General features: G+C 44.0%; 1 protein-coding gene across 13 annotated transcripts in view; it reads right to left on the reverse strand.

Moving 5' to 3' along the window:
* LOC109468848 (RNA-binding protein Musashi homolog 2-like) overlaps nucleotides 1-22,436 on the reverse strand; it is a 137,015-nt gene extending 114,579 nt beyond the window's left edge. For 5 of the 13 annotated variants that reach the window (XM_019767201.1, XM_019767200.1, XM_019767198.1 and 2 more), the window contains exons 1-6: nucleotides 22,265-22,436; nucleotides 21,780-21,820; nucleotides 21,516-21,597; nucleotides 21,002-21,086; nucleotides 20,115-20,156; nucleotides 16,704-16,796 (exon numbers count right to left, since the gene is read on the reverse strand). In XM_019767201.1, coding sequence (XP_019622760.1) covers nucleotides 16,704-16,796; nucleotides 20,115-20,156; nucleotides 21,002-21,086; nucleotides 21,516-21,597; nucleotides 21,780-21,820; nucleotides 22,265-22,326 — 405 coding nt within the window. In that variant the 5' untranslated portion in view covers nucleotides 22,327-22,436. The remainder of the gene's footprint in view (nucleotides 1-16,703; nucleotides 16,797-20,114; nucleotides 20,157-21,001; nucleotides 21,087-21,515; nucleotides 21,598-21,779; nucleotides 21,821-22,264) is intronic. The other 8 variants (XM_019767204.1, XM_019767195.1, XM_019767205.1 and 5 more) reach the window with 2 other exon arrangements.
* Between the last annotated feature and the right edge of the window lie 2,018 nt (nucleotides 22,437-24,454).

Raw genomic sequence — 24,454 nt, forward strand, 5'->3', positions numbered from 1 at the left:
ATTTTTCTTTTTTTTTTTTTTGCAAATCAGAAAAAAAACGAAGAGGCGAATCCGGGAACCAACAAATTAAACTGGTGTGGCCTTATGTAAAAGAAAAGGCTTTGTGTAGCTAGGAAAAATCCCAGTCACTCTGCCTACCCTCCCGATCACACTAGCCTGTCGTAAAGCCTGGCCTCGCTACTCCCATAAATATAATGACATAAACCGACATGGATAAAATTTCCCCCTCTGACAAAAGCAATTTGTGAGTTTAACAGGGAAGGAACAGTTACAGCCTCGACCATCAAAACTAGCCCCTACACAAGCCGGCACGTTAGGCCACACCAATTTAATTTGTTGGTTCTCGGACTCACCTTTTCATTTTTTTTTTGATAAGCAAAAAAGAAGACTTCTGGTTCTGAATCAACTAAAAAATGCTCATATTTTGCCCCTACATTTGAGAAAAGTCCTTTTCTTCCTAGTTGTTACAGTTTTGCCATCTATAAATGCAGTGCCTTTTCTGTATTGACTTCATGGCTCCTATCGTAGCATTTGGGGCCATAATGGAATGCCTAGACCTGTTTTTATTTTTTCCTCCTGTCACTTCATATTTTTCTGAAAAAATCCGAGAACCAACAACTTAAATTGGTGTGGCCTTATATAACCACACGGCACACATGAGTCACTCATTATGAAGCTTACATGACAGTGGATCCGGACTGGCTTAGGCTGCATCATACGAACACTGCCCAACAATGAAAACATATCCTCTGTGATGACCTCTATTTAAATATTAAACAATCAGTACCTATACATCCTGTAGCACAGAGGAGCTGGACTTATTTTGTCTGAACGACTATCTAGATGTTTACTCTGATTGTTTTACTTGATTAGATTTTTATTTGTACACGAGATTGTTTATGTGGTTCTCTTCTTATCCTTACTGTCTTATTTTCGTTGGTGCTAGTTCTATTTGTACTTACAATTTACATGCAAGGAGGCCGAATGCGAAACTACTTTTGCCCAATTCTTAAGAATATATGTGAATAAATCAGTGTTAGAAATACCCATCTGCATTTAATTCTAGATTTACAATACTGCAGAAGGAAAATCCTACAATCTGTAATTTTGTATTACTAAGTTGAGAAGGTTGTAGTATTTTGTAGGCTTGTGTATTTTGAAGAAAGTGTTTCCAAATTCCACAACAAAATTTTGACTCAACTGCAATTTTGCAGAACGTTGAAAGAAACGTATTTCTACCACTGAAATGAACTCATCTCAATGTTTCATGTTGTAAAGGAGGCAGAACTATCAGCTGTAGGTTCCAGGTTTGGACTATTTTATAGGATGAGTAGAGAAATAATTGCCCACTGATCCACACCAGACAGTAGGTAAACAATGGGAACTACAGTGCTCACCAACTATTTGCATCACTGATATTGGCATAAACCTGGGATCTGCATAAAATTCTGAAAACCCAAACCATTTCCCATTCACTACATTATAAATTGCATGGCATAATTGCATGAGCTGTTATGACTTTAACCTGATATTGGACTAAAATATTTCCAAGTCAATGGCACACTGACCCAGAAGTACGTGAAAGAAATACATGTAATTTGTTGCGCATCAGCAAATCCGCATGAAGTCCATTGTTATTCATTCATTATCACCCCTGCACCCTCCATTGTCATACACTTTCTCTGTTGTCACTTCCTTCTGGACAGGTGAGAACTCCCAATCACTCAATGATGATTGTGTGAAGAAGTCCTTTGTTCCTTTTTGGTGTCCTTGATTGGGCTGTTGTTTTAGGTTTGGTAAGCTTTTGCCCAACACAGGGGTAGACAGTATAAAGGTGGAATGTGTCTGATCTTCTATCTCCATGTTAGCCCTGTTCATTATAAGTTTCTGAATGCGACTTGAAGATTAGAATATGGTACATGTATGTAGTTGTGGGTGAAAGTGAGTATATAAATACCAATAACATCATGTTTGTGGTTGTTTCAATTGGCCCCAGCCCAGTATCATCCATAACCAACTGACCTCCCCTCCCTGTCGGTCGTGTGGACTCTCCTAAGGTTATTGGACTAAACCTGTTATAGGAATAAAATTCCCTGACAAATCGTCCATGCAAATAACAGGAGAGCACTGTATTCATATTCAGATTTTTCAGGACCTTTTCCTTCTGTATTGTTTGCCAATCGTCCTGTCAAGTGGAATTTTGAATGGTTTTATTAGATTATCACTGTAGCATAGATTCATATTCATATTATCTACGACCAGTTCTAATATCTGATTAACATTACCCTGTCTAACGGAATTTTACATGATTTTGTACTTAGCATTAATATTTGTTCATATGGTGGTATCCAATTTGTGTTTAGGCCACACCAATTCATTTTGTTGGTTCTCGGACATTTTAGTTCAAAAGATAGCAAGCGGGGGTAATTCAACCAGGCCGGCTATGTTGTCTAGTATAAGCAATCAGAAAATAGCACATAAAAGCTCCCAAAGACCCTGAAGACCCCCAGTTTTTGGCCTGCTATGGAAGCTACTCCAACACTTCTCAGTCAATGTCCTGATTCCTTCATCACGCTCATTTCTGAGCCACAAAACCGTATACCGTATTTATTTTTCAGCTTGGCTGTTCAACCCTCACAGCCAGGGCAGCCCAACTAGCCAGTGGCTACTAGTATTACAAAGGGCTTGTCCTGTTGACAAGACATGGCAAAACATTACTGCAACATTTAAGGTGGCTGAACACTCTACAAAACTATGACATACTGTACAACTGAGTACAGGCAGTCGCTGGCCCCATTCATGCCTGTTCCTGGTGCTATAAAATACAACCTACAGCTGGTGTTTTACAACCACAATCTGAAGATATAAATAGAGAACCTTCCCCAGTGGGCTACACACAACACACTGCTGTAGAAATAGTACTATCAAATACACTGGATTTCCTTCCTATATGGTCTCTACTCGAATCCTGGAGTAGTCGGAAAAATTACAATCTCCAAGCAGGTTTTTTGGTAGCTAGTACAGTATCAAACTGGCAAGACTGTGTCAAATTGGTATGGCTGTATCCAATATACCACCCAAGAAAAAAAAGATGTATAATGCTTATTGGTGGACAGATTTTGTTTTACCTTTGTTATAGCTTCATTCTAAATTTATATTTTTATTTTTTGAAAGATTTATGAAGCTTCTGCCCCCCCCCCCCAAAAAAAACACCCCTACGCTGGTTGAAACAGTGTGTAGGGGGCTAAATGACACAGCATAGGGGTCCAAATCACAGCGTAGGGGGTTCAAATCACAGCATAGAGGGTCCCTACGCTCAAACAGTCTAGTGAGAACTATGAAGGACTTTTGCAAGGAGCCTAGAAGTCTATCTTAGCAGACATCTGAGCCTGAGGTACTAGTATAAAGTGAAGCATCTCCCCCCCAGAGGCCCAGGCTAAGCAAACAGACGTGGTGTGTTTTAGCAGGTCCAGTTACCATAGAACATGGTAGGGTTACACGTGACCCTAATGTAGCCGGATTGTCCTAATGTGGTCCAACAAAAGCAGGGGCAGAAACTCGGGTTCCTGTGTGTCGAACCTGTAACAATACGCACCCCGGTTTTTCTGTGTCTAACCCGACTGTAGGGTAATGGATTTCTGTTGACAGTGTGGAGCTGAATTCTGGGTTTATCACAGCGGTTTGTTTTATGAATTACAAATTTCAAGCTGATCCTCTAATGGTGGTAAAATGTGGGGATAACATGGCCTTCGTAGCAGGCTTATAGAACTGGGGGTTTGGTGGTCTTCGGCTGTTTTCTGATTAGCCTCCGTAGCAGGCTTATAGAACTGGGGGTTTGGTGGTCTTCGGCTGTTTTCTGATTAGCCCAGTTCAGAAAACGTGGGTAATTCAACCAGGCCAGCTATCAGGAATCAGAAAATAGCACATAAAAGCTCCAAAAGACCCTGAAGACCCCCAAAACCCCCAGTTTTTGGCATGCTATGGAGGCTAGGGATAACAGAGGTACTAACTCTGTTCGGTGGACAAGCTTCGGTTTTTTGCTCCACTGAGAAAAGGTCTCTGGTCGGGCAGAATGTGGATTACTGGAAAGTAGGTCATTCACACAAAGGTGGGAGGGGGGCGGGAAACACAGGCGTAATCAAGCAGACGCGTGGTGGACATCGCTAGGCAACTGAAGCCACCTTTGGGGGTAATATCCATTGTTGTGCTTTGTATTATGTCACTGTGGACTCCAGGAGAATAGAGATGCGTAACAAATACAGATCTACTAAACAAAATAAATAAATGAACCTCAGATTGACAGTCTACAAAAAAACAACAGTAAAGGAAAAGAGTAGGGGACCTTCCCGGTGCGAGTGGTTCAAACCTTACAGTCCGGTCTCACGCAGCTTGTACTTACATGTACAAAACTGGTGTGTTACGCCTAAAAAAGGCGGTTTACCGGTTATGCAAATAAAAGATACATGTATCAGAATGGCTGGCAACTGTAACAATCTGCCCTGTCCCAAAACTGAAGAATTTCACCCCAACACACATGGCAGTTACCAGCTACATTTCACCCACTCCTACACAAGTTACAGGGAGGCATGGGGTTCCTAATTATCGCTCCAAACGAGTCTAATTATCACCTGCTAACGAGTTTAATTATCACTCCTAATGAGTTGAGAGGTGTGAGGGGACTATTATATAGTAGGGGTGACCAGGACAGTTAGTTATAGCAGTTCTGTATGTTTTAGAATTGAAGTGTAGATTGTACAAGTTTAATGTAATAACCTGGTAGTCAAATTGTACAACATTTTGTTTTGTCTTGTATTGTACCTGTTACAACTGTTACACAATAAACTTGGACTCAATGTGACTTGGCTATATAATAAGACTTTGTGTTTCAAAGAAGAAACTCCATAATAGTAAATGTAGCGCCTTATGTTGTTGCATATTCTCCATACCTTAATGTTACTGTAATGCACAAGTGTAATTTGGCTTTGGGCATGATTTTATAAATAAATAATTATATTGTAGTTATCTATAGGGTAGGGATAACCAAAATCAAAAAAAGAAACTCATAGAAAGAAACTAGTTTAGAAGGACATGAATTTGTTAGACCAACATTCCTGGAAACTAAACTTTGAGCTGCACTTCTTTAGAGTAGTACTGATGATGATGATGTAGGAATGACCAGGTCAAAAAAGAGAAACGAACTTTTCGCCCCAGGTCTGTTGTCAAGGAAACGTGTAACCGGGGGTGACCGGCGCGTTAACCGGGTGTGTGTGAAGGTCGGACAGAGCCCCTGAAGGTCATGCGGAGCCCCTGGTTCTTGTGTTTGGAGAGTTTAGAGGTGGGAATGCTGGGAATGTCGGCAATGTCTGAATTATCTCGATGACGGGGTTCGCTCGGGCGGTGACAGGCAGGGTAAATAGACAGCTAACGTCTACAACAGAAAAATGTCCAGACTATGCATGATGTGCAAAATGACTAATAAACTGGTGGGCATCCAAACTATTAAGTACCTAATACAATACTGGCTATACAGATACAGAACAGTAGTCTTCACACACAAACCTCACAAGCCTCGAAATCAACGTTCTTTTCCTACTTTTTGTCCCGAAGTGAGGTTGAACGATTCCAACCTGTTTTTCGGGAAGTATAAATGACAACAACTTTATTTTGCTGACGTTCTGACTGCCAGGCGCGCTATATAATTGCAGAAAACTCAAGAAATTTGGGGGCTTTTTGGGAGCTAAAAGCAGGGACACATGCCTGATCAACGAAAGAAAGGCTGACATTCTGATGTCGACTATTTTTCCTGGCCTAAATTTCAGTGGCCATCGGACCACGGTTAATTTCGATCCCTGCCTCCTCCTCCTGGCTGCCAGAGGCTGCAGACTTGCTTGTAAGTATTCTTGGAAGGAAGGGCCGGGTGCGTCTTGTGACACGCCGCCTGGCCAGACATTCTTGTGAAAGTGGTCATGTCCACACGAGCTGTTTGGGGGTAAACACGCCGGGATGGAGTCAGGAGTGGAGAGTGTTTCCCGCAGACGGATATAGTTTCTCAGTCATCGTACAGTGGTTAGCTTCCCACTGCATAGTAGTGCTGTGTACCGGTTCGCTGGACCGGTTTCGGACTTGTAAAAATGTTTAGGTTCAAGTAAAAAAAAAACCTAAAAGTCATGAACCGATTCCAGACTTATTACAAAAAAAAACATGTCACATACCCCCTTTTCTTTCCACACCACCTAGAACCTTCCATAGATTGCAAAATCTGTGCTGAAAAATGAAGAAAACATTGCCATTGGGCATTGTCAAGTGTCGGCCTCCATATTTATGATGTTATGTGGCCCAAGTTTTGCTCAAACAACATTATACAAGGTTGCCAACATGCAATTTTGTATATGCCTAAAGGTCCAGACTTACGAGTGCGGAACTGAACCTAAACCTCTGGACTTGAATCCGGACCTGAACCTAAATGTGGGTACACAGCACTAGACAGGAGTGGAGAGTGTTTTGGGCAGACGGATATAGTTTCTCAGTCATCGCATGGTTTACTCGTGCTGTGTACCTAAACCCACATTTAGGTTCAGGTCCGGATTCAAGTCCAGAGGTTTAGGTTCGGTTCCGGACTTGTATGTCCGGACCTAAACCCATGGCATATACAAAATTGCATGTTGCCAACCTTGCTATGTTGTATGGGCAAAACTTTAGCCACATAACATGGAGGCCGACACTTGACGATGCCCGATGGCAATGTTTTCTTCATTTTGCAGCACAGATTTTGCAATCTACAGAAGGTTTTAGGTGGTTTGGAAAGAAAAGGAGGATGTGACATGTTTCTTATTTAAATAAGTCTGAAATCGGTTCTTGCCTTTTAGGGTTTTTTGGACTTGAACCTTAACATTTTTACAAGTCCAGAACCGGTCCAGTGAACCGGTACACAGCACTAGACAAGAGTGGAAAGTGTTTCGCCCAGACGGGTAAGATTTCTCCATCATCGCACGGTGGTTACCTCCCCACTTCCTGCACGGCGATACGTCTGAACTTTACCTGCCCTTCAGGTTTTGGGGGAAAGAAGCCAACTTTGGGTTGTTGTTTTCCCCCTGTTAAACCTTCATTCTTCAGTCAAATTTTCATTTTCATTGATGAATGGTCAGAAGGTTCTGCCTCCAAAAGAAAACACACCTACGCTGGTTGAAAGACAGTGTAGGGGTCCAAATAACAGTGTAGAACTATGCCTTCACTTGCCCTTCAACTTTGGGGGAAAAGAACTTCAAGAAGCCAAGGCAATCTCTAGTGATCGCACTTAAATACAATACAGAGTAAATACAAAGTAAAACTTGCATGAGGTCACATATTTTCAATGTCAATGTTGGGAAACCGATTGTACAATGCCAAAATACAGTTACTCAAGCAACTGTACAACATTTTCAGATCACGGAGCTAACAATTTATGTCCCTTGCTGGGGTCTACCCAAAAAAAAAGGCTAGGGTCGGTCGGGAAACAGGAAACAACATTTTTTCCCTGGGCCTAACAGTACAGGGGCGGCAGAGGCAGAGTAACAACGTCATCATGCATTCCGAGGTCTGACAATGAACCAAGGCAGACCTGACACGGTTCGCATCAGTCAAACCCACGGGCCAACGCAAACCCACGCTCACACGGGCAACAATCCTGCTGCCAGTCAGGAACCTGGGCTGAACTTGCAAAACTGTCATAGACACACGGTTTGTAGCCTGGATACCAGACTGCTCCTATGGCAAGTCTGAAACTCACCAAACTGTCACTGACGCGAGGCCTGTAGCCTGGATATCAGGCTGTTCCCAGGGTCAACGCAGACCAACGCAAGCCAACGCTCACACAGGCGAGAACCCTGCTGCTAGTCAGGTACACACAGGAACCTGGGCTGAACTTGCAAAACTGTCACAGACACACGGTTTGTAGCCTGGATATCAGGCTGTTCCTAGGACAAGTCTGAACCCACAGAGCTGTCACTGACGCGAGGCTTGTAGCCTGGATAACAGGCTGTTCCCAGGGCAAATCTCAACTCACAAAACTTGAGCTGAGGAGCTAGCCTGTATACCATCCCTGGCACCCAGGCTAGCCCTGGAGCCAAGGAGCTAGCCTGTACACTGGCCCTGACAACAGTCTGGCACCCAGGCTAGCCCTGGATCCGAGGAGTTAGCCTGTACAGTGGCCCTGGCAACAGTCTGGCACCCAGGCTAGCCCTGGAGCAGAGAAGCTAGCCTGTATACAGGTCCTGGCAACAGTCTGGCACCCAGGCTAGCCCTGGAGCCGAGGAGCTGGCCTATATACTGGCCCTGGTAGCAGTCTGGCACCCAGGCTAGCCCTGGAGCCGAGGAGCTGGCCTATATACTGGCCCTGGCAACAGCCTGGCACCCAGGCTAGCCTGTATACTGGCCCTAACAACAGCCTGGCACCCAGGCTAGCCTGTATACTGGCCCTGACAACAGCCTGGCACCCAGGCTAGCCTGTATACTGGCCCTAACAACAGCCTGGCACCCAGGCTACGTAACTGGTGACAGGAGCGAAAGTGCTAATTCAGATTGACTTGTCTCAGCCACAGGGTCTGCCCCCCTCCCCACTCAGTCATCTGGGACCACTTTGGGCCAGAGGGGGAGGCAGTGAGTCTGGGAGCCACACGTGTTAGGGATCCCCACTTCCTGTGTTACACATACAGACACCACAACAGTCTGGAGACACTGCAACAGTCTGGGACATTACACCCATTATAGAGCCAACACTGTGCTCCTCCTACCTCCTACAACAGTAGGTACAACCTTAGTCAACCTACTACACCCCAGCTACAACCAACTACAACTACTACACAGCTACAACTACAACACAGCCTGTGTTACACACACAGACACCACAACAGTCTGGACCAGTCTGGGACATTACACCCATTATACACACACTTACAGAGCCAAAACCCCAGCTACAACCTACTACAACTACAGCTACAGCTACAGCTACATCACAACCTACAACAATTCTGTGTTACATATACAGACACCACAACAGTCTGGAGACTCCGCAACGGTCTGGGACATTACAGCATTACAGAACAGAATCTAGGCTAGTTAGCCTACAGTACTACAACCCTAGATACAACCCAAACACTGGCATATACTGGATACTGCCTTGCCAATTTTGTACTGTCTTGAACTGTCATGTAGCCACCTAAAGATCCAGTATTGCCATTGGAGAATTATTAAGGGCATACATAGTATACAAGTAAGCACACAGGGCAAGTCCTGAGCAATATACTACATTATACATAAGTTTTTGTTCAACAATAGTTCAGAGCTAACAACAAAGTGCCGACTACAAGGTGAAATTATTATCTACATACAAGCCAGGTTTTGCTGCACCCTCAGTCAGGGTTTATTTTTGAATGAATTGAGGAAACTGCACATTATGACTAGTCAGTTTGTGGGGCCGATGTGCCAGCGTGTTTATTCCCCGTTACAGTGCACCAAATATAGGTACATAAACCGTGATATTTCACACCAAAACAGGCGCGTCGACCGTGAAATCTCGCCCCACATAAACGCTGACATTTCGGGGTGGATTTGAGCCCCCATTACCGATAAAGACTTGCCGTAATTGCAGGGAGTTCCCAACATTTGCTGGGTGTGTCTGTCCTGTGTTTACACACTCACTAGTGGTGATGTCATGCCTTTGAGTTGGACTATACTTGGGCCTTAGCATGGATACCATACGCAGGGCTGGAAATACTGGGTGCATGTGCACCTTAGTGCACCCAATTTTGCAGCTGTGCACCTAGTTTTTTTCTGTTGGTGCACCAGTGCACCCAAATATTTTGTAGGTTTATATAATGTAAAGATGTTAAATGTATCGTAGTTTACACTGTATTCTTAATATCTAAATGCCAGAACATAATAAGATCATTGTTGCAGCTTGGTGGCGATGTCATGCCTTTGAGTTGGTTGGACTATACTTGGGCCTTAGTTAGCCTCCGTAGCAAGCTTATAGAACTGGGGGTTTGGTGGTCTTCGGCTGTTTTCTGATTAGCCTCCGTAGCAGGCTTATAGAACTGGGGGTTTGGTGGCTGTTTTCTGATTAGCCCAGTTCTAAAAAACGGGGGTAATTCAACCAGACCGGCTATGTTGTCTATATGCAATCAGAAAACAGCACATAAAAGCTCCCAAAGACCCCCCAAAACCCCCAGTTTTTGGCATGCTACGGAGGCTAACTTGGGCCTTACTACAGCTGACATTCTGTATGTAATGTAGTACTACTAGTAGCTTTGGGGAGGGGGGCTGTAACCAATGCTTGTATCTCACAGAGCAACTCGTATCGCTAGAAAGCATAATTATTATACACTATTGTTCAATGCAAAAAATCTGGGACACTCTGCAGTTTTGTTTGTATACAAATGAACACGTTGAACCATGTAATTATGAGCTATTCAATCCCTTATTTGACATGGCAGTATGTATCTGTATCGGTATAGCCGGTATAACCACCCTTCGTCGTAACACACCAGGTTTAGCTTCTTCGCTTCTATGATTATAGGTTGTTTGGTGGTTATACTGTAGGGTTCAAACGTACTGCAGTGGTGGAATTTGTTTTACCATGTGATAGTGAGATATATACAGCAATCTAGCTTATCTAAAGCTTGTTTACAGTTAATGATCTTAATCTGAAGCTTATTTATTGCTTATCTAAAGCCAGTTGTATCCTGTATCATGTCTTGTTGTTTGGTTGTACGGTTCGAAAACATACTAGAGGAATTTGTAAGCCTGCATACTTCCCTAGTCCCCTGGCTAAGGATGCTACTGTTCCTGTAACTCTTATTTTATTTATCAGTTTGGCTGTTCAACCCTCACAGCCAGGACAGCCCAACTAGCCAGTGGCTATTACAAAGGGCTTGTCCTGCTGACAAGACATGACAAAACATTACAGCAACATATAAGGTGGCCGAACAATCTACTAGTACAAAACTAGATTGTACGGTTCGAACATACAGTAGGAATTTGTGAGCCTGCCTACTTCCCTACTAGTCCCCTGGCTACTGTAGTGCTACTGTACAGTACATGTATCTGAAGCTAGTATTCCAGTATTTGGTTGTTTGGTTGTACACTACCATGTTTTCTACCTCCATGGTTGTACGGTTCTATACTGGTGGAATTTGTGAGCCTCCCTACTTCCCCAGTCCCCTGACTACTCTAGTGCTATTGCACAGTGCGTGTATCTGAAGCTACCGAAGTTTTTTCCAGTATTTTGTTGTTTGGTTGTAGTAGTGGAATTTGTGAGCCTCCCTACTTCCCTAGTCCCCTGGCTACTGTAGTACTACTGTACAGTACTTGTATCTAAAGCTAGTTGTTTCCAGTATTATGTCTTGTTGTTTGGTTGTACGGTTCAAACATACTGGAAGAATTTGTGAGCCTCCCTACTTCCCTAGTCCCCTGGCTACTGTGGTGCTACTGTTTGTGTAATTTTCTTAATGTATCTAAAGCTAGTTGTTTCCAGTATTATGTCTTGTTGTTTGGTTGTACGGTTCAAAAATACTGGAAGAATTTGTAACTCTCCTTACTTCCCTAGTCCCCTGGCTACTATGGTGCTACTGTAGTGCTATTGTACAGTACGTGTATCTGAAGCTAGTATTCCAGTATTTTGTGTTTGGTTCTACTTCCCTAGTCCCCTGTCTACTGTGGTGCTACTGTTTGTGTAATTTTCTATGTGTATCTAAAGCTATTTGTTTCCAGTATCATGTCTTGTAGTTTGGTGATAGGATTTGAAAATACAGTAGAAATTTGTAACCCTCCCTACTTCCCCAGTCCCCTGACTACTATAGTGCTAGTGTACAGTACTTGTATCTGAAGCTACCGTAGTTGTTTCCAGTATTTTGTTGTTTGGTTGTACGGTTCTATACTGGTGGAATTTGTGAGCCTCCCTACTTCCCCAGTCCCCTGGCTACTGTGGTGCTATTGTACAGTAGGTGTATCTGAAGCTACCGTAGTTGTTTTCAGTATTTGGTTGTTTGGTTGTACCATGGAGGTTTTCTACCTCCATGGTTGTACGGTTCTATACTGGTGGAATTTGTGAGCCTCCCTACTTCCCCAGTCCCCTGGCTACTGTAGTGCTACTGTACACGTAATCAGCCCTCCCACCCTGGCTCCCACCCTGGGCGTTCTGCAATCACAATTAGGGCTAATTAGGAGATGTGGTGATAACGATCTTTGGGGCACGCTGGGTAGGAAATCCCCGTCAGATAAACTGGCCGGCTCTCAACTCTCAACAACACCAGGACAGTTGGACCTTTGTCATGGATGCAAAGCAGGGCTCATGCTAGCACCCGTTTTTGTGGCGTGTAACGGAAAAACTTTCAAACCAATCCGGGACAAAATTGACAAACATCTTGGGTAAAAATATAAAGACATCCAATGTGGGAAATTGAGTTTTTAAAGGCTTTGAAAAATCAGAACTTGTCCCTGGACCCCCCTAGATTGCGAGCACTCTCCCCCTATGTCCGAACATGAACCTGAGTTTACAGAAAAATATTTTGAGCCCTGGCCTAACAGTGTACTCACTTTGACAGTCCAATCTCACACAAACCTGGTACAAAGACCTTATTTTCCAAGCTAAACACACGACCCTGTTATTACTACATGACTGTCTCTGAACTCCAACAGTACCAGGATAGTAGGAACTCTGTCATGGCCAAAGTCAAACTGTGTGCGCATTGGGACAGTCCAGTCTCACACAATCCTGATACAAAGACGTGCCTTTCTAAGCTATCCATGTTACTATTATAAATTTATATGGTTGGATCTGAACTCCTACAACACCATCATAGTAGGAACTCTGTCATGGCAGAACTGTGTGTACGCATTTGGACAGCGCAGTCTCACACAGACCTGGCACAAAGACGTGCCTTACGTTACGTGGTTAAACACACATCCTTGTGTACTGAACTCCTTCAGTTAAACACCAGACAAGCCGGATCTTTGTCAGAGCCACTACATGTTCCCAATATTCAACGTCCACACTAAAAATTCAACCAGAATCTTTACCCAAAAATCTGCCGTTCCTCTGGCTAAACATACACATCCTCAAACCCAAAACTCTCTCTCTCTCTAAATCCGGTTTAACGTTTATCCAAAACCTGGCCTAAAAATCTGCCTTTTTTTCAAGGCTGAACACACACCGTTTTGACACTTACAATCCACTGCTTACTGAGTCACATGTTCTATGTGCTTAAGTTCTAGTTCTAACATGACGTCATAGAAGCGGTGGATTGCTCATTCCTTAACAAAGACTGGAGTTGGTTAATCGAAAGAAAAGTCCAGTTTTAAGCGTTGGAAACCACAGCTACAAAGAACTGTCATATCACTAGTCATGCTTTATATCTCCTAAACCTCACCTGTACATAAGTCAGGTTTGCTTGGTACAAAATAATGTATTATAATGTACATGAGGGATGTATAGATATCGCCTGTCTTGTCCGTTGTATTTTGTAATTTTTGTACGCAAACTCTTTACAGAGAGAAGTCAAACCCTTCAGACATAGTTTTAGACATAGCAATAGTTTTAGACAACTAGATTTTATTATGTACATTTTGAACTTATTTTATACTCTGTTTCAATGTTCTTTCATGTTTGTAACTTGTGATTATCCTTCGGGCATGGATTTGCAATAAACTTCTCAATTTGCATTTCAGGGAGTCTCATCCCTGCTGTAAGGTTTGCTTTTTGGTGTGACAAATAAAGAAAGCCCCAGAATAAACACCTTGAGAAACCTGACCTACAAGACTGGACTGTTCTGTCTACAGCTTCTCAGAAACCTAACACAAACTGGTCCTTCTTGTAGGGATGTAAACAGCACGTAAACAGCACAAACACAGGAGGTGTCGTTAATTTTCTATGTCTGGCTGTGTGTTTAGCCTCCATAGCATGCCAAAAACTGGGCGTTTTGGGGGTCTTCAGGGTCTTTGGGAGCTTTTATGTGCTATTTTCTGATTGCATATAGACAACATAGCCGGCCTGGTTTAACTGGGCTAATCAGAAAACAGCCGAAGACCACCAAACCCCCGTTCTATAAGCCTGCTACGGAGGCTATCAAGTGTTCCTGTTACTTTAAAATGACTGCTTGAACTTCATTGAAGGTTTGCTTTATACAAAATAATGTACATATCGCCTGTAATTTTGTATGCAAAATCTTTGCAATCTTTGATAGACACTGAAACGTAAGCAAGGTAAGAGACAATACTGGTTGTGTAAAAGAAAACTTCTTTACCTCAAAATAAGAATTAATATTACAAAATGTATAATCTTAGCCTGACTGGACATTCCTAGCCAGACCTGGCTGCCACGAGTACAGAAAATGGGGGGATTCCAGTCATACAACAGCACCACAAAATCAACAGAACGTCAGCCTTTTCATATGTCATTCAGCTGAGCAAACCTACATTTCAAACCACCACATTGAACAAAAACCGGCTCTGAGCTTAGAGTCTGAGGGGGGGAGTTAGACTTACTGTAATTCACTTTATGTTCACGGTAGCAAAAGTTCGCGGTCTGAGAAAAATGGACATGTCTGCAGAACTACTAGTATATATTCACGGTGGCGACAGGTGCAGGAAAAAGAAAGTCCAGGAATTATTTGTTAACTGTAATGATAAGTTTACAGTACAGAAATGACAGTGAACATAACAGTACCGTGAAAAAATCAGGAATTACAGTACTCAACCCCAGAGCTCACTAGGAGTAAAACCAGTCGGAGTGACAGCCTCAAAATGGCTTCAAAATTTATCATAATTACCGCAAATTGGACAATCAGTAATTAGGACACTAATGTTTTTGTTGCAGAAGGCTGAGGGGAAACCTCCGGGGGAAAAGTTATCGGGTAAAACCTACCCCAACACTTGAAGTGTATTCAGGTGTGTATTTACCTGAGCGCGGGACTCTCACCTGTGATTTTAACACCTCAGACAAACTGAGGTAGTTTAGGCCACACGAATTTAATTTGTTGGTTCTCAGATTTTTTCTGAAAAAAATATGAAGCGACAGGGCGAAAAAATAAAATAAAGACAGGTCTAGGCATACTACTATTGCCCCCAAATGCTACGAAAGGAGCCATGAAGTCAACACAAAAGGCCGGGTTAATATCTAAACATTGAATTTTTAACTTATAATCAAACCACTTCATTGATAGACGAAGAAACTGTAACAAGTAGGAAGAAAAAGACTTTCCTCAACTCTTGGGAGCAAAATATGAGCATTCTTGAGTAGATTTTTTATTTTTTTTGCAAATCAGAAAAAAATGAAGAGGCAAATCTGAGAACCAACAAATTAACTTGGTGTGTGTTTAGTGTGGGAGGGGGGTAATGGTCACCAGCAGGGAGAAACAAACAGTTCGCATTAACACCTTCCTGACAGAACCGTCGGGCGATCGAGAACCTGTAAAACTTTCACGACTGTTTGTTCATGACCCGTAGGTGCGAAATAATCGGGCCCAGCGAGCCAACAGTTCCTCCAAACAACCGATATTTGCTCTCTGGTCTCCAAACGCTTGCCCTATCTCTGTACCAACCAGACTTCCGCTCTATGGTTCGATCGCGGGGCTGGGTGTATTTGCAGAGGGGAACCCTAGGCTTGAACTCTGTGATAACGGAGTGGACTGACAAGGACCCCCCATTCACGGCCTCTGATAAGGGCACAGGGATGACAGGAGCCCCCCATACAAGCCCTGTTCACTGTCAGGCCCACTCGGGGCTATCTCGCACACACTGCACTGCACCACCAACACCTTTTAAATGGAAGCTGAACACTGATACGGCAGACAGAGAAACTATGCCACTTAGCCAAGTCTGACACACAGGAGGGTTGTTATATGTCGTAGTCCAGGACTTGAAATACTGGGTGCATGGGCACCTTTGTGCACCTAAACTTGGAGCTGTGCACCCAATTTTTGACCCATTTAAAAATTTTTGTAAGGCTAAGCTACGTACAATAAAAGTACACAACACTGTGTGCTGTACTTCCAACAATGGTATGTGAAATAAATCATTAAAAAAAAAAGATTTATTACTTGTTTGAAATTTTGAAGTTAGAGTTTAAAACGTTCACAAGAGGAGCAGTAAGGCTGGCAATTTGGCAATGCTAATACATTTGTATTTTACTTTATTTTTATGTTTTGTCTTCGGTGCACCTAATTTTTGGGGAGTTCAACCCGCTATGGTGTGGTAGTTAGACCATGAACTGCCCTTCTGAGGTTGGGTGGGGATCCTTACAGATTACTGAACCCCAGGAATCCGGCTGACAGTCTACCCAACCTCGTTAACATCACAGGTAATTAAGCATCTCCTGCCCAAATGACCATGCTTCCAGCTTTGCTAGGTAAACACAGGAATGGCTGCCGAGTTCTCTGTAGCCCACATGGAGCTGAGCAAATATCCTGATTCTTCTACCAAACCCTTTTGTTCAGTTGTGTGGACAGTTGGTTTGAGCCGCTTGCCATGTGGTAAAATCTCACACTGGGGTGGCAAGGAGTATGTGTGTAACGTTACTCTGTGTGTGTGGTGTGTTAAGTGTGTGTGCGCACACGCATAATGTGTGTGGCGTGTTAAGTATGTGTGCGCACATGCGTAATACGTATGGTGTGTGTGCACACATGTATGTGGTACAGGAATATATAATTATTACACACCAGATTTGTTCTTACCTTTCCGTAATGGCCGAAGTAATTCTTGACATCTTCTAATACAGTGTTTGCTGACAGGCCTCCGACAAAGATTTTCTTGGTTCTTGTGACCATCTGAAAAAAAGAGCGAAAGAAAGAACATTTTTAATAAAATCTGAGCTAGAACAGGTCAAAGGTTACCCTTGGCCGTTGAACCAAGCATTCAGAATAACTAAGGTGGTAATGAACGCCACAAAGTGGAAATAACGAGGCAGCTACTCTCGTTAACAAAGAAAAAACGGCTCCGAGATTTTACGAGTTTTTAAATCTTGGTGATTTGTCGAGCGTTGTTCAGTGACCCGGAGGCTAACATTTTAAGTGGGCCGAAGGGTTTTACATCAGACAATGCATAGCATTAGCCAGACTGGCCCAGGGGCTCTAACCTACAGCTGGGGGGACTGAACAGGCAAGCAGTACTCTCCAAGCAGAGGTTTGGGGTTGTTTTTGGCATGTTTCTAGACTTTTTTTTACCGGGGTGTCTTTTTTGCACTGGAATTTTTTGGGAGGGGTGAAGAAAAAGAAACCCGGATTTAAAAAAGTCTAAAAAGACGCCAAAAATAACCCCAAACCTCTGCTTGGAGAGTAGAGTATTCAGGCAGTACAGTATAGGACAACAAACATTACGCTGTACACCATACATTACATACAATATACACTGGTCTCCATACAATATACACTGGTCTTATTATATCTTATACAACATAGTACATACACAATAATTAACTTTCATTCATTCATTCATTCATTCATTCATTCATTCATTCATTCATTCATTCATACATACATACATACATACATACATACATACATACATACATACATACATACATACATACATACATACATACATACATACATACATACATACATACATACATACATACATACATACATACATACATACATACATACATACATACATACATACATACATACATACATACATACATACATACATACACATACATACAGCAGTCTATATTACATAATTAAGTCCATACAACTACACCTTAACTGGTCCATATAATATACAGAGGTCCATACTATATATATATACCAGTCCATACTGCATTACAACATGCAAGGGTCTGTTCAACATACACGGTGCATTCCCTCAGATTTCACTGTCTATTTTTCTGAGGGGGAAGATTTTGAGCTGACCCGATTATGGTTTGGTGTGTGTGAGGAGTTAGTGTGAGGAGTTAGTGTGAGGAGTTAGTGTGAGGAGTTAGTGTGAGGAGTTAGTGTGAGGAGTTAGTGTGGGGAGTTAGTGTGAGGAGTTAGTGTGAGGAGTTAGTGTGGGGAGTTAGTGTGGGGAGTTAGTGTGAGGAGTTGGTGTGAGGAGTTGGTGTGAGGGGTAAGTGTGAAAGTTACTGTGAGGAGTTAGTGTGAGGAGTTAGTGTGAGGAGTTAGTGTGAGGAGTTAGTGTGAGGAGTTAGTGTGAGGAGTTAGTGTGAGGCACTAGTGTGAGGAGTTAGTGTGAGGAGTTAGTGTGAGGCACTAGTGTGAGGAGTTAGTGTGAGGAGTTAGTGTGAGGAGTTAGTGTGAGGAGTTAGTGTGAGGAGTTAGGTGAGGCACTAGAGTTAGGAGTTCGAATGAGGAGTTTGAAAGTTTGAAAGTTAGTGAGGAGTTAGAGTTAGGGGTGAGAGTATAGAGTTAGTGTGAGGAGTTAGTGTGAAAGTGTGAGGAGTAGAGGTGAGAGTATGGAGTTAGTGTGAGGTTTTCGAGTGACGAGTTATGTGAAAGTTAGTACGAGGTTTTCGAGTGAGGATTTAGTAGTCTGCTGACCATACGCAGATCTTGGCCGGAGCTCTGGTCTGAGAAGAATTATTATCCTCTGCATGTAGAGCAGAAAGTGGCAGTAAGCTCCTCTGTGTTTGCGAGTGAATCGGGAACCACTGAACCCTCACAGGGAGGGAAGAATGCTCCTTTTGTTCCAGGTTAGTTTGGCTGAGATGATGTGTGCAGGGATACAGGCAGCCTTTGTGTCTTTGTGCCATTCTTACTGCCTGACCCGCACCCGTTTTTCCCACACTGCCTTCCCCAATTCAGCCCCGAATATTTGGGCATTAACATGGCGCTACCTTGTTGGGAGGGGACCAAATTAAAGTGCCTATAAAAGGTGGGTAAAAAATAACGACTGTGCGGCTGGTTTTGGGGGGAGACAGAGAGCACACAAACATTCCTGCACACCAGAAAAGGCTACAGCCAACTAGCCTCTGTAGCAGGCTTATAGAACTGAGGGTTTAGTGGTCTTCGGCTGTTTTCTGATTATCCAAGTTCTAAAACAAACGGGGGTAATTCAACCAGGCCGGCTATGTTGTCTATATGCAATCAGAAAATAGCATATAAAAGCTCCCAAAGACCCCCAGTTTTTGGCATGCTATGGAGGCTAGCCACAGCCCACATTTCTACACCAGTTTTGGGTGTACTAGCACCGGCAAGGGAAGCAATATTTATGCAATAAGTTCCGAGGAGGATGTTACTTGCTAGGATCCGGTTTGCTATCGTACAAATCAGTGAGTAAACATAAACACAGTTCGGAGGTGTCTAGGCAAGAGTACATGACCTCATGCCCCCCTAGAACCCCCCTTCCCCCCTTACAGGGCTATCCTGACCCCCTACGCTGACCTACAAGCCCTAAGGTCTGTCTTTACACCCACCCCAAGGCTTTGTAAAGGTGGCCCAGTTTTGTGTGGTGTGAGATTTCGGGTCCAGTTTCAGCGTAGGTCGCTGCTTGGGAAGGCTTGAGTGGGCATGAATGCTGCCCGGTAAAACTGCACACATAGCCCCGTTGCTACCGAGTTCTAGCCCAGCCCAGGAATTTAGCTGTCAAACTGGGTGTTTAGCGGCTTTTATCTGGGTAAAGTCCGCCCAAAACAGGACGCAGGGTGCGAGTTTTACCCCGGTAGTCTTTGCTGGTAAGCCGCGGACAAAATGGCCGGCCGGTGAAAGGCGACACCGGCTCTTTTCTCCTCGTGTTGGTCGGACAATTTCGGGGGCACAAATATCTGTTTGGATTTGGGGCGAGGTGGCTGAAACTTTAGGCGGCTAGGTCACCCCCTTTTCTACAACATTTCCTGACAAATTTCCCCCCAGAAAATCGGCACGAAAATCTACACACACAACGCAACCCGAACCCGGTACTAAAAATCACAGTTAAACACAATATAAAGTTCTAGTAAATCCGAGAATTCGCGAAAATGCGGGGCAAATATTGGAGTCTATCTCGGGTAATGTTTGTTTTGCACTCGTGTATGTCAAACCCTCCGACCCTTGGGACCTATACCGGCACATCTACAGCACAAAAACAAAGGACCAGACCTCGCAGACATATCAGCTACACAACAGAACAATCAGTTCAGAAAAATAAAAAGAAGAACAAAATCTTACCTTGGGTTGTGCTCTTCTGGGGAAAGCGACTTTAGGGTCGATCTGTGAAGAAAAGGGACGGGAAAACGGAGTGAATTTTCGCCGATGTGGGAGCCAGAAAACTGCCCTACTCTTTGTGTGCGAGTGAAATTTAATTAGTGTCTCGCCAGGCAAAAATAATTACAAAATTCTTACAGCTACTGCATATCCATGCTGGTAGGTCTTGGCAACGGGCATTAATATGCAGAAAGTTTCGATACAGGCGAGGGAAAGAGTTTCAATAATTCAGACGGTCCGTATCTGTGCATTGAAGCGAGACACATAGCGATCAAGTGTTGTACTTCTGCAAGTTTGTAGCGTTACACACACAGTAAAAAATCTCTACACTTCACACAGAAGACGTTAAAACTCCCCTATCGTAGCAAAGAAAACGTGTTTTCTGTCTCCAGACCTTGTCTGGAAATTATAAGTTACATGCAAGTCCCATGTAAACATCGCCGCTGGCGCTTGGCACCGAAAGTCGACAGTTGGTTTTTCTCACACTGTTTGGGAAATTGACACATCAGCCGAAACGTAGCGCAAGAAATTAGGTGAGTTTATATATAAATAACGACATTTTATACAACGTAGAAAATATGGCAAGTGTCTAGCCTCTGTAGCAGGCTTATAGAACTGGGGGTTTGGTGGTCTTCGGCTGTTTTCTGATTAGCCAGGTTCAAAAAAACGTGGGTAATTCAACCAGGCCGGCTATGTTGTCAATATGCAGTCAGAAAATATCACATAAAAGCTCCCAAACCCCCAGTTTTCGGCATGCTGTGGAGGCTAGCAAGTGTCAGCAAATTCCACCACCAAAGTAAGTAAGGAAATGTGTTTATAAATAAGGGGAAACTACCGTACTGTATACTAACCGTTTTTGAATCTAGCTCATGCTTGCTAACGGCTAACACTTTATCTACACTAGCAGGGTCCCTGAAAGTCACGAATCCGAAACCTCTGTAGTGGTGCAGAAAAAGAGACAACAAAACATGGAAACAAAATTAGTACAAACGGCACTGCAACAACAATGGATAGAAATGTGTGGTTCTTAGCTAGCTCGACTACAAAGCTAGTACTCTTCTTCTTCTATTCTCTCTCACACAACTGCACAATTACAACAGTGCTAAATGTCAGACCGTGTCATGGTGTGCTGGATACGGATGGACTTGCATGCACAATTTTTCCAACAAGAGAGTTGGACTATGTGACGTGCTTGTAGAGTATTTTGTGTGCGATTTTTGTTTTATTTTTTAAGTCTAGACGAGAGCACGGCAAAAAAATATGTCAGTGTATCAACTTGGCTACTCTGACAGCTACGGAAAGGTCCTGGGATGAATGGGTTTTTTTGTGGGGAGGGCAGAGTCAAAACAAAAGCGGTGAACTTACCTCGATCTACGGGTGACCGGGTCTTTCATGACCATACATTCCTTGATTTCCCCGTACTTGCAAAAGTATTCTCTAAGGCTATCTGTAAGGGGGAGACACAACAAGAAGCAAGCGTTAGTTAGTTACAGAGACGTGAGAATAAACACACAAACCGGCCAGCCACCATTTTGGAAATCAGCGATTGAGAGACGGAGAGATTTTGAAATCGGCGCACAGTTTTCGTTCGTACGAGTCGCCATGAATAAATATAACACACGAACTTACCTGCTGTGGTCTGCCAGCTCAACCCCCCTATGAACATTTTCCTGCAAAACAAAACAGGGGAAAGTTGAGATGTTAGTGACTAGTTTGTGTACGGCAACAGTAGTTAGGTAAGCTCCGGTGAGACTGTTGTTAACTCCGGGTACCGAGAAGGGGTCCGATGGTAAATCGGGCGATGCAGCTAGGCCCGGGATAGGGTACAACTCTCACGGTGGAAGCACAGAAACAGCTCAGAAGTCTGTACGCGGGACGGCACGCTCGCCCGCCCCCCATCCACTCACGCACCCCTACCCGGGGCCGATCTATCCGCAGCTCCGTACCGACCAGACGGCCATCTTGGAAGCCGGGCTAGCGTCCCAGCCGCCTGGTAGCCCCCCGGCCCGGCTGCTACCCCGGCCCCGTCCCCGCCGGGCGAACTCCCCGGCAAACCTCGCGTTACCGGCGGGCAAACCCGCTCCCCTGGCCGACTGTAGCGCCGGGATACTCACCCTGGGTCATTTGCTTCCTCGCTGGGGCTGTTTGCGGAGGTTTGCTGGCTCTGTCCGTCCATGTCTACACGCTACTAAAGCCCGCTACAAACGGAGTGAGTGTGGCAGTGCGTGTAGCGAACGGCGGGGGACACGTGGGTTCAGGGGCAGCGGCCGCCCATTGGCCCGCCGTGGGTGGGCATGGCGCGAACTCACAAAGGCGCCAACCAACATGATTGACAACCCGCTAACCCCTCCCATTGGCCCGGAGGGCGTCGCCTTGGCAACATGACGTCACCCTGACCCCTATTCAAACCCCGCCTTTTCTTATATATTTTAACCCCTCCCGAACGTGTACCAAAAATAGCCAGCGGCCGCGCGGGAATTTGAATATATTCTGAAACAAAAAATGAATTATGAAACAGGCTTTCCCCAAATATCTCGCGGGTACGGAACCGTCTGTTTTGATGACGTCATTTTCAAACGGTAGGGCGAAGCCGCGCCCATTCTACCGTGGCCACGCCCACAATTATATGCCCATATTTGGCGGGGTGAAATCCATTACACCATAACAAGGTGACTTTACTGCTTATAGCGCCTAGGGAGATGCCTGTACATTAACCAGCCACCGGGAGGGAATAAAAAAAGCTCAGTAGCCTCCATAGCATGCCAAAAACTGGAGTTTGGGGGGTAAATCTCCAAGCAGATCGGTGGCAAAAAGACAGTATCAAATTAGCCAGGCAGTATCCATTAGCCAGAGAAGGGTCATATATAAAAAGGTAATGATCATTCCCCAAGAACCTCTGCTTGGAGTTGGAGGGTAGTTTTGGGGGTCTTCGGGATCTTTGGGATCTTTTATGTGCTATTTTCTGATTGCATAATATATAGACAACATAGCCGGCCTGGTTGAATTTACCCACGTTTTTTTAGAACTGGGCTATTAAATCAGAAAACAGCCGAAGACCACCAAACCCCCAGTTCTATAAGCCTGCTATGGAGGCTAATCAGAAAACAGCCGAAGACCACCAAACCCCCAGTTCTATAAGCCTGCTACGGAGGCTAATCAGAAAACAGCTGAAGACCACCAAACCCCCAGTTCTATAAGCCTGCTACGGAGGCTAATCAGAAAACAGCCGAAGACCACCAATCCCCCATAGTTCTATAAGCCTGCTACGGAGGCTATGTTATAATCTTGAACGGAAGATGTCGAAATTATCGGTGGCATCCGGCTGTTCAGGTAAAAACGCGGGGCATGTGAGGATAAACAAAAGGACCTGCAACAACAAAAAGGTCCTTATCATCGCGATCAGAGGATACAAAGGAAACAGATTGAGCGGAGTTAATGGCGAGTTAGCCAACGATTACGGGAAGGTGTTGCGTGTCAGCTGGTACAGTTTGTCCTCTAATTTCTCACACAAGGAGAAAACTGCCCCCCCCCCTCTCTCAAACACATGACATAACTCTAGCTAGCTAGCTAATCTCCAAGCAGATCTCTTTCGGTGGCAAAAAGACAGTATCAAATTGGCCAGGCAGTATCCATTAGCTAGAGAAGGTCGCCGGCCACCGACGGGGGTAGCGACCAAAAAAAACGGCCATATATAAAAAGCTAACGATCATTCCCCCACAACCTCTGCTTGGAGAGTACTATCTAGCCTCTACCTAGCCTCCGTAGCAGGCTTATACTATAGTTATAGAACTGGGGGTAATTCAACCAGGCCGGCTATGTTGTCTATATGCAATCAGAAAATAACACATAAAAGCTACCAAACACCATGAAGACCCCTCAAACCCCCAGTTTTTGGCATGCTGTGGAGGCTAGCCTCTTCCAGGCAAACTGTACTTTCCAGCGGACCTGAAATCCCCCGGCATGTTATCTCTCTATTTGGCCAATTTCTACTCTTTCCAGCCGCCTCCCGAAGCCTGGTAGAGGCTACTATATATCCCCATGTATCTTGAAAACAAGATGAACAAATACTCTCCAAGCAGAGATTTTTGGCGTGTATTTAGGCTTTTTTATCGGGGTTTCTTTTTTGCACTGGATTTTTTTTTAACCAAACCCAAAACCCAGACCTCTGCTTGGAGAGTGATACCCAACACACATCACACATAAGTCTATCCTTTCCGCATTTATCTTGAAAACAAATGTCTCGCCTAAGGTATTTTTGGCGTGCTTTTAGGCTTTTTTATCGTTTTTTTTTTTTTTTTTTTTTT

This window comes from Branchiostoma belcheri, unplaced genomic scaffold, assembly GCF_001625305.1.
Source record: "Branchiostoma belcheri isolate BF01 breed outbred unplaced genomic scaffold, Haploidv18h27 scaffold2, whole genome shotgun sequence".
Taxonomy (NCBI): domain Eukaryota; kingdom Metazoa; phylum Chordata; class Leptocardii; order Amphioxiformes; family Branchiostomatidae; genus Branchiostoma; species Branchiostoma belcheri.